This window comes from Crotalus tigris, unplaced genomic scaffold (genome assembly GCF_016545835.1).
Source record: "Crotalus tigris isolate CLP2741 ecotype Arizona unplaced genomic scaffold, ASM1654583v1 scf7180000017701.1507938, whole genome shotgun sequence".
NCBI lineage: Eukaryota > Metazoa > Chordata > Lepidosauria > Squamata > Viperidae > Crotalus > Crotalus tigris.
In genome coordinates, this window is record NW_024096577.1 from 26,482 (window position 1) to 43,089 (window position 16,608).

General features: G+C 39.9%; 1 protein-coding gene across 1 annotated transcript; it reads left to right on the forward strand.

The window, feature by feature from the left end:
* The first annotated feature begins 2 nt into the window (after positions 1-2).
* TUBGCP2 (tubulin gamma complex associated protein 2) lies at positions 3-14,663 on the forward strand. The gene is made up of 17 exons (XM_039338414.1): positions 3-279; positions 1,516-1,644; positions 3,499-3,687; positions 4,812-4,971; positions 5,284-5,491; positions 6,051-6,250; positions 7,271-7,460; positions 7,708-7,853; positions 8,359-8,539; positions 8,682-8,862; positions 9,732-9,904; positions 10,195-10,323; positions 11,353-11,473; positions 12,390-12,533; positions 13,379-13,507; positions 13,929-14,092; positions 14,405-14,663. The coding sequence occupies exons 1-17, from the start codon at positions 127-129 to the stop codon at positions 14,517-14,519; spliced, it is 2,712 nt and encodes a 903-aa protein (XP_039194348.1). The 5' UTR covers positions 3-126; the 3' UTR covers positions 14,520-14,663.
* Positions 14,664-16,608: the final 1,945 nt, after the last annotated feature.

Genomic DNA, 16,608 nt, shown 5'->3' on the forward strand with positions numbered 1-16,608 from the left:
GGGAGACCGGGGGGCCGGGCTAGAAAAGGTGGAGCTTTTGCCGCCTTGCTCCTAACGTTATGGCCCTGCCTTGCAGGATTGTTGTTATTGCCCTGGTGAAGCCCTGAATGCCGCTTTCTATTCATTATGAGCGAGTTTCGGATTCATCACGACGTGAACGAGCTCCTGAGCCTGCTGCGAGTGCGGGGCGGCGGGGAAGGGGCGGAGGTCTACATCGACCTGCTCCAGAAGAACCGCGCCCCTTATCTCACCACCACCGCCTCAGCCCTCGGAGCCAAGGTGGATCGGCCGGGAGAAACGGGGGGAGGCGGTCGGGGAGGGGAGAGACGGGGAGCAGCAGAGCCCTTTCGGACCCGGGAATATCTAATTTGATAGCAAAAGTCCTTTTTGTATTAGATATTGAATCAGATATCTTGTAACCAAACGCTGTACAATGATCACTGATAGCTGCGAATGTCTACCCGGCTATTCCTCCACAATCATAATATTTAAGGGTCAAACTGTTTTTGTAATCAATTTTAAAAGGGTTAACTGGCCCGGCATAAACTCTGATGAAATGAAGATAAAAGCCCTTCTGGGTGCCAATGACTCATAAGGCTTCCTCTCTCCCACCCTGCTTCCAGGATGGGGGAGGTAAGTGGAAAAAAATATACTGCAGGTTTATTTATTTAGTCGTTGTTTATTTGTTAAATTTATTTGCCGCCTATTTGCCATGGGGCTACTCTGGGCGGCTTTCAATAATAAGAAAAAGGAGTGTAAACAGAAGTAAAATAATAGAATAAAATAAACAATTACAAAGAAACACAAAAATACACTAATATGATAACCAAAAAGATGGAGGGGGAGAGGGAGATGGAGTCTGCCGTCAATCCAGCAGCTACCTCCAGGTTTATCAGGTTTATCTGTTCACACCTGGCCTAAAAGAGCTGCTGATCTTCAAAATATGAAGTTGATTTCATATTTATTGGCCTTGCTGACCACCTTTTATCCCAGAGTGAGCCAGGTAAATCCAAATTCATAGAGTTATGCAGTCATTTAACCCATCAAGTTCAATCCCCTGCTCTGGGTAGGAATCAAAATAATTCACAGAGATGATGATAGCGAGGATGTTTTCACCAAGAAAGAGGAAAGATGGGGAGATGTGGTAAGTGATGTTGGTTTCTTTATCTTACGACTTTAACTTTTTGGCTGTTTCATTCCTTTTCTTTGCATAATGTTGCTTACCCCAAAGAGGAATAGCCTGGTGGGTATGAATATATAATACAGTCATAGAGGGAACATCTGTAGCAGCCTTTTTCTTGCTACCACAGGATCATAGTTCAGCTGCCCAGCAGTTCTGCTTCATGCCAGAGGAAACAGACTTCGTTAAGTAGAAAAGCACTATTATTGTTGATTGTTTTTTTTTATTTTGGTTGTTTTTGTACACCACCCAAAGTCACATTGCTCAAATTGGGTGGCTATATAAATTAATTAAAATTTAAAAAATAAATAATAACAATAACATTTATTTCCTAGGTTAAAATTGCAGAGTTTTCACGGACTCCAGAAGATTTCTTAAACAAATATGATGAACTAAAATCGAAGAACACGAGACATCTTGATTCACTTGTGTATTTGCTGTCCAAGCTTACAGAAGACAAAGAGGTAGAAGGTTTACTTTAGAAAGCCCATATAAAAACAATTCTACTTCTTAGTTAGTTGTGTTGAATAAGAGACTAAGAATAGGAGACCAAGCATTAAAGAAGTCAAGATCAAACACAGTTGTGCAGTGGGATGGAGAAAGGAGTAGAAAACAAGGAAGAAGGGAATTCTCTTGCATTCTCAAATTAACAGTATTGAACTGAGAAATACAGCAAAGAAAAAGAAAAATCTATGTTAAGTAACATTAATTTTCCAAGGCCATGTACAGAATAACTTCTAAATATAATATGGAGGTCTTTTCAATTGGAAATGTCACTGGAGATAATCATAGAATGCAGGGGATAAAAGGAACATTGGAAATTATCCTTTCGAGTCCAGGGTTCTCCAAAGTGGTTAGTATCAACCCTCAAGAGTCAGTGGAACTATCCATTGTGGTTGTTATTATTATTTGTAGTACTATTAGTTAAGTGGTATTTATTAAATTTCATATAATAAGTGTTTGAGGTGTGGATGAAGAATCTGAAACCTCACGAGGGAGTCAGTGAGCTGAAGAGATTGCAGTCCTCTGATCTAGTGAGACCCCAGTCAGCTGTCCAATCATATAGCATAGTTAAGTGACAGTGAACAAGTCTTTGTTTACACATCTCTAGAGAAGAAGAATCTACCATCTCAAGATAGTCCGTTCCATTGCTGAATTGTTCTTTCCATTAGGAACTTTTTCTGAAGTCCAACCAAAATATGTTTCCTTAAAACCCATTTAAATGATACAGGGCAGAACTTTTCAATCTTTTCACCCATTGTACCACTTTTAGGATATGGCAACATCCGAGTACCAGCAGTCGCCTAGCAAGGTGTCAAAAACTTGATGACCAAAAAACAAAAAAAAAAAAGAAAGGTTTGCTTAGTGGCTGTTCGAAGTTACAATGGCACTGAAAAAAGTGCCCCCCAAGCCACAGCCGAGCAAGACACCTGCCTGCCCACCCAGTGGCGCTCTTCCTCCTGTCCGAGGTTTTCATTGTTGTGAGCATTTCTGTTGAGGATTGGCAGCGGGGGGGGTGTTGGTTTTTATTCCCCCCGTCTGCTGGGTGGTTGCAGCAGGTTTTGGTCACTTCACATGACCCTGGGACACTGACCATCATAAATATGAATCAGTTGCCAAGCATCTGAATGTAAATCACAACATCTTGGAGATGCTGCAACATTCCAGCTGATCGGCGCTTCTTCTGGGCTCAGCAGAAGCACCAGGATCAGCACTGAGCTCCAGCTGGAGCCTGGCACTGATCATGGCACTTCCGTTGAGCCCTGACAGCCCTGCAGCTCCAGCCATCTCTCGCTCAGGCTTGTGCAGTGCTGCCACCTTCAACTCATTCCCCTCCCCCACTACCACTTTTCTAGGATGGTCACGTACCACCTGCCAGATGCCAATGTACCACAGGTGGTACCCGTACCACTGATTGAAATGCCCTGATATAGGGGATCTTCTGCACAAATGGAATAAATGCCATTCTAAAAAAAATTAGACCTTATTCAAGGATGCTTCAGAAGCTGAATAAAGTTATTAACTGGCACTCACCATAAAGCTAAAAACAAGACCACCTGGGCAAGAAAGCTTTGTGCTACAGAGCCAAAAACTGAATATTTTAACTATATACATTGTGTACAAAATTCATGTTGCCGTACATATTCAAATTCCATAAGAGGTTTCTGGGAATTGCCAGAAGTGCAAGTAGATTCCTAGATATGTTGGTAGCCAAAAGTATTAGTAAATTCAGCAAATAATCAGGAAATCGTATATGTGCTATGAGAAAGACTTTGAAGCATTCATTATTTCTGAATTTTGTTTTTGGACCATTTTAGACTTTGCAATACTTGCAACAGAATGCAAAGGAAAGGGCAGAACTTGCAGCAAATGCAGCAGCCAGCAACAGTGGTAGCAGCAGCCTTGCTTTCTCTGTTCCCTCAACAACTTCTAAAATGACTGTTCAAGAACTAGAAGAGTTACGAAAACAGCTGGGCACTGTGACAACTGGCTCCAGCTCACAGCAGGTCTCTGACATTCTTTCTTTGTTTATTTGCTATATATAAGCCATGTATCTAAAGGACACAGGGATATTCTTTATGATTCCACATTTATTGAGGAATAGGGAGTGAAATGTATTTTTCTAGTAAGCAATTGTGATTTACTTCTTACTAGAAAACCTTTAGAAAGATTGAAACCTTTGGAGAGGGGAAGCTTTTTTCCTCTTTTTTTAAAACAAGATCATTAGAGAGAAAAATAGAAACTTGTAAGTTTCTCCTCAGACTTAAAGTTTTTCACTTTTGCCAATAGATGCTTCTCTCTAAGAAAGTTGTGGAATGCTATTTGAAAGTCAACTGGTTATTGCTAAAAACATCTAGTGGGATTATTTTGGTGTTGGAAGGTGATGTCAGAGATTACAAATAAAATAATTGCTAAAAACTATCTTTGTAATAGAAACAATTGAATAAATTGTGAATGAAGAACATATTCCCTGTCAAGAAACAAAAAATGGGGTTATTCAATATTATATATTTATCAAAAGTTATAAGGAATCACAGGAAACATACATACTCTAATAAATTATTGGGTGGATACTGCAATATGTTATGCATAGGCAATCCCTTGGCAACGTCAATTACTCAAAATAACCCTGAAATGTTTCTTACAAGTTACTTACTTATCTAGTACTCTGTTAACTGTCCTAGCCACTAACTCATACCTGAACCCAGTTCAGTATCTTGATGCTGATTTTTAAAGTCCTGAATCGCTAAATGCCAGACATGATTCTTCCCATATAAACTAGCCTGGCACTTTAGGCTAGTGCTGAAGTTGTGGATGCTTAGAGTGGACTAAGCAATGTTATATGTACAACTTTTAAGCTCATTGTGGAATGTGAAGGTAATATAGACTGGATGAAATTAACTGGTTGAATGGGGTGGAGGGTTAAATGCTTTGTCTATTCAAGTCGAGATGGATGACATCACTCTCTTTATTTATTTGGCCCTGCAGTAAATCAATTGCTAAAAATATTTTATCCTGCTGTGACAAAGACCAATTTGTCTCATCTCTTTATGTGGCAAAAGGCTTCTTTCGTATTAGTTTGATAGGCATTTCACTCACAGAATGCTCATGTCTCTTTTTTCTTTGGCAGCCTCTTGAACTTGTACGAAAGGCACTCCGAGAAAAGCAGAACAAGAAAAATTCTGGCCAGCCTATCCCGTCATTCCCTTCCTGGGTGTATGAGAGACCAGCTCTTATTGGAGACTTTCTCTCTAGTTCTAGTTTAAGTACAGATACAACAGTGCCAATAGGTGGGTAAAAGTGGTGGATTGTAAGAAACCATCTAATCATGAAACACAACACCAATCTATTGTTTGGCTGAAGTCTTTCATTAGCATTTAAACATTCAGCCTGTATGTTAGTAACATCCAGTTTCTGCTAGTATACCTCAAAGGAACTGGCATGTAAAGTTAGAGATGTTAATTAATGTGTGTACATTATTTAGGGAAAATTCTTTTTGTATCTTAATTGGATGCCTTTATAATAAAAAAAAACTTGATCCTCCAGAAGCCTGAACATATTCCCTTCTCCAAAATAACATATCTCTTTGATTTCCCCATCAGGTACATTACCATTGGCAGCCCAAGAGTCTGCAGTTGTAGAAGACTTGCTATATGTTTTGATAGGTGTGGACGGCAGATACATCACAGCACAACCCCTTGTTGGTAGAGAGAATCGTACTTTTCTAGTGGATCCCAATCTAGATATGTCAGTTAAGGAACTGGTCACTAGAATCCTCCCTGTCGCTGCAAGTTACTCCATAATATCCAGGTACCAGCAATTTTCTTGAAACGTCACTAGGCAAGACCAATCTGAGCGTCCATTTCTTCTGTGCCTTCTTGCAACTATTGTCAAGTTTCCGATAAATGAGACCAGTTAGAACAGAACTCCTAGGCTTGAGTTTTCGTCTAAGAACATATTTATTGGATACAAAGTGTCAGCATAGTCAAAAATGAAACCAAGACTAAAAACCCATCCCAAAAGCAACAGTAATACAAAGTTACAGTTCCACCCCACTGGCTATGCAATCAACTACATTTCCCAATAATACTTCCAGGTGGGCTTTCTAACACTAGGATCATCCTCCCCAGCTGAGGGAAACAGAAATGACCTTGGTTCCCACAGGACAGAAAACTGTTTAGTCTAATAGAAAACTTCCCATTCCCCCCCCCCCATCTTGTGGCAACCACAAACAAGGAAAATGGCTTCGGCCAAGTCCGTTGCAAGGTTGACAACTACTCTAGAAAGCCAGGATCTTGTTTCAGTTAGTAAACCAGCCTACCGTTTATTCTTATATATATTGATTGACAAAAAGCTTGGAACATTGCAGGTTTGTAGAAGATAAATCTTCCTTTGAATATGGACAAGTAAATCATGCATTGGCAGCAGCAATGAGGACTCTTATTAAAGAGTACATGATCCTGATAACCCAACTGGAACATCTCCAGCGCCAAGGACTCCTCTCATTGCAGAAGCTTTGGTTTTATATCCAGCCCACAATGAGGACCATGGAAATCTTGGCTTCTCTTGGTGAGAAATTCTTTTTTTTTTTCTTTGATTTATTGGCGTGATGGGAAATATTTTCTGCTTGACCATCTTTCAGCATTTATCTATCTATGTAGGGTGGCCAGTTTTTTTTTTTAGTAAATCAGATGGAATTTTTTCTGCCCACATTTCTCTTCAGTTAATTATCTAAAGCAAAATCCTAATTCAATGACTATTTTTAGTAACTAAAATAATACCTGTTCTTCAAATACAGGGCCCTTCCATTGCACCTTTACTTCCAAAGAAAAATATCTCAACAAAGGTTAAAATATATATATTGGCTAAAGCCAGAAAGCATACTTAGGTCTGCTAGAGGCCTGAAACTTCAGAACTGGAAGGAATCATGCTTTGACTCCATACTTTAGCCAGGGGGTTAAAACTGCTGGTTTATGAGATTGTGCATTTGTACTCTCTTGTAAGCTGGCTTGAGACTTTCTTATTATAATTTTATTGATTATAATTAATATGTTTAATTTGAGCTGTTCACATAGCTCAATAATCACTTTTACAGGTAATCCTTGACTTACAACCATAATTGAGCCGTGGGAGTATGCGGCCATCATAACTGCAGAAACAGGTCATAAGTAGTCTGAGGATATCTGCCGTAACTTTAAACAGTCATTAGGCAATTCATTGTAAATCAAGGACAACCTATACATGTACTTGGATAGCATCAGTTTGACTGTGTTTTATTCTGCTAGTTAAATTATTCCCACTCATTCAAAGATATTTAAAATTGCATTGTGGCATCTGAGAGTTGTATTTAATGTTTTTCAGCATGCAGCTAATTAAGCTCGGTGAGTCTTTTTGAAATTGTCATGTTTAGTAAATTAGCAGTGTTGCAGTTGAATATTCGTTCAAGTGGACTTTATGCAAAAAAATTCTGTGTGAGCAGCAGATTCTTTCAGCAGATAAAGGATCTTCTGCTGGTTGAATGATGGGTTCAACAGATAACTGCATTTTTTTCACAGTGAGGTTTTTAAAATTGCATCTTTTTTTCCCCAGCTACTTCGATAGACAAGGGCGAATGCATGGGAGGTTCAACCCTCAGCCTACTCCATGACAAAACATTCAATTATACAGGGGACAGCCAAGCCCAGGAGCTGTGCCTCTATTTAACCAAAGCTGCCAGTGTTCCATACTTTGAAATATTGGAGAAATGGATCTACAGAGGCATTATCAACGATCCTTATAGGTACTCGGTGGAATCGTGCTCTTTTTTATTCTGGATATCATTTGTGGTATTGTTGGGAGGCGAGGTAAAAAATTTTGCACTGATGGAAGTTGTGTGTTAGGGCTGTCAGAGTAACCAGAGTATAACACACTGGAAAAACAAAAATCCTTTTCCACCTTTGTATTCTGATTTCCCCTTCTGCCCTCCCCCACCCCACCCCCCGCCCTTTCCCACTGCTGTTCTTCATTCGTTTCTTTTAATTTTATAGTGAATTCATGGTGGAGGAACATGAACTTCAAAAGGAAAAGATCCAGGAGGACTATAATGATAAGTACTGGGATCAAAGATACACCATTGTCCAGCAACAGATTCCTTCCTTCCTGCAAAAGGTTGCTGATAAAATACTTAGCACAGGTAAGCATTTAGCTGTCAGTGAACAGGAAAGAGGGCAGAGGCTCCTGAAAAACAATCCTCTAAGCTAAGCTCCTAAAAAATGTGAAACATGTTTCTCTAGTAACTGAGAGTGAAAAGTTCTTTTTTTAATCATGAAAAAGCATGTTGTTCATGGAGCCTGAGAAAGCCATACGGATGGAATCTTGCTGGCCTTGAGAAATCCCTGCAGTTTTCTTGGCAGAGACTTACAATTGCCTGCCTTTTAGGGCTAAGAGAGAGTGACCCAAGGTCATTTACTTGGTTTCATGCCTAAGGCTGGACTAAAACTCAGTCCCCCAGTTTCTGATCTGATCCTTCAACCACTATACCAAGCTACCTCCCTTAGTACGTATTTTTAAATGTATCTGTGGTGTGCCATGTGTGGATTCACTTCTTTTGGCTCCATCACAAGGCAGAGCAAATTAATGTTTAATGTAAAGTTTTTATTCAGTCTATACCCATCTGAGTTATTCCCTTCTCCCTTCAGGAAAGTACTTAAACGTGGTCCGGGAATGTGGCCATAATGTTACTTGCCCAGTGGCAAAGGAGGTCGTTTATACTTTGAAGGAGCGTGAATATGTGGAACAGATAGAGAAGGCCTATAATTATGCCAGCAAAGTCTTGCTTGATTTCCTGATGGATGAAAAGGAGCTTGTAGCCCACTTAAGGTTTGCTTCATATGTTATATTCAGAAAGTATGGGTTTTTTATACCCTGCTTTGCCTAAGAGAATGATGGTGGAAACATGCTGGCTTTTGGTAGCGTTTCTACTTGTAGAAAATATGTGTTTTGTTTTTTTTTTGTTGAGCAGGTCCATCAAACACTACTTTCTTATGGACCAAGGTGACTTTTATGTCCATTTCATGGATTTGACAGAAGAGGAGTTGAAAAAACCTGTAGACGATATCATTCCGACCAGATTGGAAGCTCTTCTAGAATTAGCATTACGTATGAGCACAGCTAACACCGACCCATTTAAAGATGATTTAAAGGTAAATGACTCCCTGCAGCCTGAAATGAAGGCAAGATGTTCTAAAAGCCAGGAAATGACAGATCGCAGATCCACAGATAAGAGCTGGGAAGTCTGGGTAGTTTTTGTCTTTACCAAGCCAGTAATATAAAATTTTCAGGACAAAAAAAATCCTGAAACAAGCATAATAATAAGCATTAACAACTTTAGGGAACATTAAGTCACAGCATCTGACATATAAGCCAGGAGGAAGTGAAAGCCTTTTTAACTATGTTTCCAGAAACCACAAAAACAAAGGGTCACGTTGATTATCACTATTATTACATTTATATGCTACCCAACTCTCACTTGTCAGTTAATAATTCCATAATAGGGCACATAAGCTACAAGCTGTATTTCGGGGGTAGAAGAAATGCTTTTTGCCTAAGTTCCCTTTTGCCTAATAAGCTAATTACTTAATAATAATAATGCCTTATATTTGGCAAAAAAAAGTGCAAATTTTTTTCTCCAATATTACATTTGTCAGATTTTTTACTTTATTTATTTATTTATGAGACTTATATACCGCTTTAAGTGCAGGCACTCTCTAAGCGGTGTACACCAGTAAGCAATGTGTGTATATATATATATATATATATATATATATATATATATATATATATATATATATATATATATTTACATTGCCCCCAACAATCTTGGTCCTCATTTTACCTACCCCGGAAGGATGGAAGGCTGAGTCAACCTTGAGCCGGTGAGATTTGAACCGCTGACCTGCTGAACACAGTCAGCTAAAGTGGCCTGCAGTACTGCACTCTAACTGCTGCACCACCTCGGCTCTTTAGCTTTAAGCTTTAAGCTAACCTCGTTGCTCTTGTGGTTTCTTTCAAGGTTGACTTGATGCCACATGATCTCATAACTCAGCTCCTGCGAGTTCTGGCCATCGAGACAAAGCAGGAGAAGGCAATTATCAACGCTGATCCAACGGAGCTCTCTCTCAGTGGCCTTGAAGCATTTTCTTTTGATTACATTGTGAAATGGCCATTGTCTCTCATCATCAACAGGTAAGCCAAGGAAAGGAATTTCTTCCAGAAAGAGCCATGTCATTTATATGTTGCCATCATTATACTTTTGTAGTGGTATGATCTCTGATTATTTAATAATCTGGGGTCTCAGTATAGGAAGTGTTTAGAATGGACCAAAAACTATCCGCCAGGACTCTTTTACCTTTGCCTTATGCCTAGATAAGTTCCCTTCTAAGAAAATGTAGTATTTGCTTAGCATTTGCTTGTTATTCAGAAATAGTGCTAAGATTTCAGTTCTAGATGTTGCTATCTTTGTGCTTGACTTTTAGAAAAGCCTTAACACGGTACCAGATGCTCTTCAGACACATGTTTTATTGTAAACATGTGGAGCGGCAGCTGTGCAACGTCTGGATCAGCAGCAAAACAGCTAAGCAGTGTTCACTACATTCATCAAAATGGTATATGATCCTTCAGTTTTCAGTGGACTGGAAATAGTTGTTCAGCTAATTATGCAAACAGCCTTCTATCTCTGACATCTGGTAATAATATCCTGCCAAGGAATATTTCCTCACCTTGGCCTCCGTAAGGCCCTCCATTTACAGAGATACAGGGGGAATCTTAGTGCTTTCTGAATAAATTGTTTTTGCCATTCTAAAAGTGAAGGAAGTAAAAAAAAAATTGAAAAGCAGGTAGAGATGTCATTTATGTTAATAGTTTCCAGCTTTCACCCCACTCCATCTTTACTCCAGTGAAATGTTTTGTTCGAAAGCTAAACATTAAGTTATGTTTGAAAGATAACTAAATGTGAAGCTGTAGTTGCTTCACAGAAAACTGCTTTGCAATGAATGAAGTTGTTAGTACTTCAATATTATCTTCAGTGATAGGGGTGACTTTCCTGGATTTCTGCCATTTCTTTCTCAGCAGTAGTTAGTTAGGTCATGGACTCAACCCATCTGCTTGCAAAGCATAGCAGTAACTACTCTGAGGCTGTGTTTGCATGACACATTAAGTCAGGGATGTCAAACTCGCAACATCACATAATGTGTCATGACGTATCGCAACTTTTTTGCCATTGCTGGCAGTGGGGTTGGTGCGGTTTCACTAGATGCATCGGGCCCGTGGGCTGGTATTTTGACACACCTGCATTAAGTCATATGAACAGTTCATGAGAGTATTCACTCTTTGCCCCTATACCAACTTATGTGGTTCATTAACTACAATTGAAAGCTTACCTGAGGCATAACATATCCCTTCAAGTGAATTGTTTATTGTTTAGATTTGTAAAAACCAAAATTAAAAACTACAACAAGCATTGATTCTAAATTCTGATTTCTGTAAATAACAGCCACTCCAAATTCAGAGGCATATTACCTCTCAGTGGCAAGCTTGGACTTCCTATCCTGACTATCTCTCTTGAGTTTGTTGTCTCCTTATAGCTTCATCAATTAGTGAACTCTTCCTTGGGTTCACTGCTCTACTCTTTTTAGGTTTGCAGGTGCTTTTACTCTGCGTCAGCGGATGCTCAATTTTGTGCAGAATATCCAATACTATATGATGTTTGAAGTGATGGAACCCACATGGCATATTTTGGAGAAGAATCTGAAGTTGGTTAGTCTGGATCGAACTATATTATAGCTGGAATAACTAAAGAGTTAATTGTGCTGATGAGTCAAAATTATAGGAGCCAGTAGGTTTCTGCCATCTATTCTACCTGCCTATTAGCAAAGCTGTATAGGACTTATACTGAAAAAAAAATCCCACAACTAGGGCTCTTGTAAGTCTGCAGAATGTGTTCTATATTGAGAAGGCTTCCTGGATGAAATTTTTGGTGAACTATAGCAACTGAGCAATTGGATAAACATCCAAGTACAACTGTTAGAACAAATCTTAACAATTCTTCAAACCAGATGCTCCTGAAATACATGTAGCTATCTAGACAGAGCAAAGATTACCAATCCTATCTTGAGCAGTTTGGTTTAAATCTTTGGGAGTATGGATGTTTCCAGGCTATATCATTGCTGCAGTTTGGCTAGCTTCACATAGCATGCTTTAGCCAGGCCAGGAAAAACAAATATGCTCATTTGATTAATTGTAGTGTTAGTTATTTTGTGCCGTGGCTTTATTCAGTCTCCAGCTCACTTGGTTGGTTTGTGATTGATTACGTTATGTGAACCTTGAAAACCAGTTAATTCCCAGATTGAGTGTTGAGCAAATTGAGGATTTAGAGCAGACCAATTCTGTAATCCTGCAGAAAAAATAGCTTGAACTGATATCTGGAAATTGTATGAAAGCCAGTATCAGCTAAATGTTAGGGAGAAAATTCCAAAGGGTAGGAATTGCTTTAAGGAGCTGCAGGCTGTTTAAAGAAAAAATATTTAAATTGAGGTTAGCGACCACTTCTGTGAGATAAACTAGTTGGATTCTGTTCTGCAAAGTATCAAACAGGATAACACTGGGTGATGTCTAACTTCTCTTCCATGATTGCAGGGAGGGTTGGTTGATGTTATTATATCTCCTTCAATAGGCTTCCAATATTGATGATGTCTTGAGCCACCACACAAGCTTCTTGGATAATTGCTTGAAGGACTGCATGCTTACCAACCCAGAGTTACTGAAGATTTTTTCCAAGCTGATGTCTGTGTGTGTCATGTTCACCAATTGCATGCAGGTAGGACCCACATAGTTATAAGTCTTATTCTAGATTTGTTGAGAAGGGCCACCTACTGGACTATATAGGACTTCAAAGGCAATATATGTATGCTTTGGAACATGAACATTAACACCTATTGAAAGTACATCTTTGTCTGTAGTACTCCTTTTCCTAGGGTTGCACAGTTGTCTGAAGAAAAGATGCAGCTTTTTTCTTTATTTACAAGATTTGTCAGTTGCTTCAATTGTACCAACTCCTGGCAGCATACAACAAAATAAAAGTCAAGTAAAATTTTTAGCTTCGTGGCTGCTGCTGGCCGGCCATGAAATCTGGGAGGGCAGTGTGTACCACCCAACCACATCTCAATAATGCAAATTAAGTTTAGAAAATTGTCCCTTGCTATGTCTTAAATACAATCTTTAAAGCAACGCTGCTTTAAAGATAGGCAGTATGCAAATAGGCACTAAGTTCATGCTCTCATATGCTCTAGAACATCAGTCCCCAAACTTTGCCTCTTGGTGACCTGGTTGGGGGGAGAAAGAGGGGAACCGGGCCGTACAAGTGGGCCAGCATGTGAGTAGCTCGACTCACATGAGCAGCGGGCCAACACACATACACATGCACATGTAGCTTGACTGCAAGCTGAGCTATGCGTGCGTGCCAGTCCACCATTCATGTGAGTCAAGCTGCACACGAGCATATGCCAGTCCACCACTCGCACGGCCCAGTTGCAAACAGGCCACAGCCTGGTAGTAAGCTGTAGCCCGGGGACCCCTGCTCTAGAATATGAAAAATTGTGTAGAAGCCTAATACGTTTGCATTTTGAATATTCCATCCTTTCTATTTTTCTTTCTGCTTGTCAGAGATTTTCCCACAGCATGAAGCTAGATAATGAAATGGACCGGCTCACTGTAGAGCATGGGACTATGAGAGGCCCACCTACTAAACAGGAACGAGTAGAGGAATCCACAAGAAAGCAGCTTGCTAACAAGGTATGTTGTGGGATCCAGACTCTTCCCACTTTCTCCCTTACTCATGAATTTCTAAAAAAGCACTTGAAAACGTTAGACTGTTGTATTACACATACAACTAAATCATGTGATATGTTTCATTTTGGTTTATGTGATATGAGCAGTTAACAGATTATACTTTATGGCTTAAAGTGAATCAGCCACAATGTTCCATATATTTTGAAAAAATACCATGTAGGAATGTACAGAACTTTTTCTCTTAATGTTGTACAACCATACGAGTAGAGATTCTCAGTAGTTTTGTCCTTTTGATTGTTTTAAAAAATCAGATTGCTATGAAATATACGGGAAGCAACATAGATTCACAGGATCTTTCAGTTTCAATCTTTTGGGAATAAGAAAAAGAAATGATGCTTCATGTCCTGTATTTTGCTTTTTTCAGTTTTTAGCAGAGCAGGCAGATTCCTTGCATGTAAGTTCTGGCTTTGAGGCAACAATAAACAAGTTTGATAGCAATTTCTCTGCACATCTCCTGGACCTCCTGGACAAACTGAGCATTTACAGTACCAATGACTGTGAGCACAGCATGATCAATATCATCTACAGGTGAGCAGAATTTTTTTCCCAGAAAAAAAATATTCTTCTTCCTCAACAATCTCTATTGAGTGTATAAAACTGTACAAAGCAAAAGTTATCAGTGGCTATGCTGATAGTGTATGTATGCTCACTTTAGGATCACACTCAGTATGGCTTTCCATTCCAGTTGCTGAGGAACATTTTTTGCTCTTCACATCCTATTTGCAACCTCTCATAATCTGGTGTGGCAGTGGGGAGGTAGAAGCTGGGCTAGTTGGACTTTTCGGCTAACAAGAGTTCTTTCCCGTGGTCACCCACATAAACCCACGGTTTCTTTTCCAGACTGGACTTCAATGGCTTCTACACAGAACGACTGGAGCATATGTCTGCAGAAAGGAGTCAGAAGACTGGGTTGCATGTGGCCCCTCCTCCCAGAGTTGCTGTTCCCACTCAGTGAAAGGCCTTGTCTCTATGAAAGTCATTTTCTCAAAAGTGGGAAGAGCTGACAGCTGCATTGAGAACATGGTTTCGTCAACGCTTGTGCTGCGCAAAAAATTGTAAACAGCGGTGGAAGCATAAAATACAGACTCTAGCAACAACAGAGTGTATAAAGGATCGTGACTCTGAATGCTTCTATATTTTTAAATCCGAGCATTTGAATTCTAGATTCTCTGTATTATAGGTGAAAAATAGTGTTTCTAAGGAGCATCTTTAATCTTTAAAAATGTACTTTTATATGTTTGTGTTTAAGTCCTGGCTAGCTAATGACTGCTCAGTTCAGCCAAGGAATAGGCTTGTGCCATCTATTTTGAGAAGATATCAACAATTTGGAGTAGAATCAATATTATTACATGAACTTTCATGGATACTGTTCTGTAAGGACCCACCCCACTTTGCATCTTAAGAAGACAGAACTCTTGGAATAGTTCTTCCAACAGGAATCCTTTATTAAGAGAAAATGGTTGCAGGCATGCTAGACAGGACTTGGGGTCCAAGCTCTCCCATTCAAGGTTTTAAGGGGTTCCCCAGTAGTCCCACCCAATCATTCCAGTCAAGTATCACAATGTCTGGATGGAGACTTCAGATACTACATGAAAGGCAATTACCCTTCTTTGATATGTTAACGCTTATTACAATAAACACACATTCAGCTCTCATAAAGCCCCTAAAGAATTTAATCTGACATTTTGTCCACCTGGGTTGTGGCTAAGTGTGAAACTTCTCTAACATGACGTTAACCCAACCCAACAGGTCTGAGTTGCTCCCTCCTAGAGTGCACATGCACCCTGATTGGAAAATCAATGCAACAAGGGTGTAAGATTTTTGGGTAAAATTCTACTGTTACTGGATTTATGATTCTTTTAATTGGAAAAGGTCCTATGTATTTTGGTCCAAGTTGGGCTGTAGGGATAGGTATTTTGTAGCACCATCTCTCCTATAATGAATGGTGTAGGCTCAACCCTTTTTTTATCGGCAAGCCTGCCTAGCTTTCTAGTGCTTTTCTGACTATCCAGGTATTAGCGAGGGGATAATTCTGGCATGGGGTTGGACCGGTGGCTAACCATTGTTATTGTAGGCAACATAAGTCCGCCCACTAATAAGAGAAGTACTGAGTTCATTTTTTCAGCCCCCCCATTTCCTTGATGGTTTGTCAAACCTTCCAAAATGCATTTTGTCAGAGATCGTTGGGGTGCCCCATGCAATCTGTCACATTGCACCTGTTTGGAGACCGTCCAGACCACAGTAGCTTTCTGGCAATTCCACTATAAAATCCAGGGGTGAGGGACTTGCCACTGTTTGCAATAGTCCTGGCACAACCTCTTTGCCGTGGCACATGGACAACTGGCTGTCCTTTTTCATGGATGGCCAAAAATTGCCGTTTAATTAAATGTAAAGTTTTTACAAATGCCCTGCTGATTTTGTGTCATGGCAAAGGTGCATGAAAGTTACTCTTTGAATATATAAATCCAAGAAACCCGTCATTGTGCACATTGGATATCAAAACAAATACGGAAACTCTGCCAAAGAGTCTGTGGTTCGTGCGCTGTTAGAGATGCCATCTGCCAGGAAGTTCTTTCTTCCTGGTAAATGAGCTTAAATTGGAATTGGTGAAAATGCTGGGACCAGCGGGCTCCTGGAAGTTTTCAAGTGATCAGTCCAACCTCCTTCCAGGAACTAGTGAGTAATGCCCAACGTATTAAGCATATTTCAAATATGCACAGGGTTTACTGGTAATAGACAGCCCCCACTGTCAATCTGCCTGTATTATGAAGGGTATGTCTGTAACTGGTTCGGCAGAAAAAAGTAGTCTCTCATAATTGTCCAAGTGGCTGGCTAGGTTTTACTGAGGACAGTAAGAAAGGCTATCTGTGCAAATGATGAATTGGCGGTAAAAATTTGCAAAGCCCAGGAAACTTTGTTTGCTTTCTTGTGCGGGGTGGTGCCCATTCTAATACTGCTCTGACCTTCTCTGGGTCCATTTCAATGCCCTGTGGGGATATGCGATAGCCTAGGTAGTCTATCCTTTCCTGGTGGAATTCGCATTT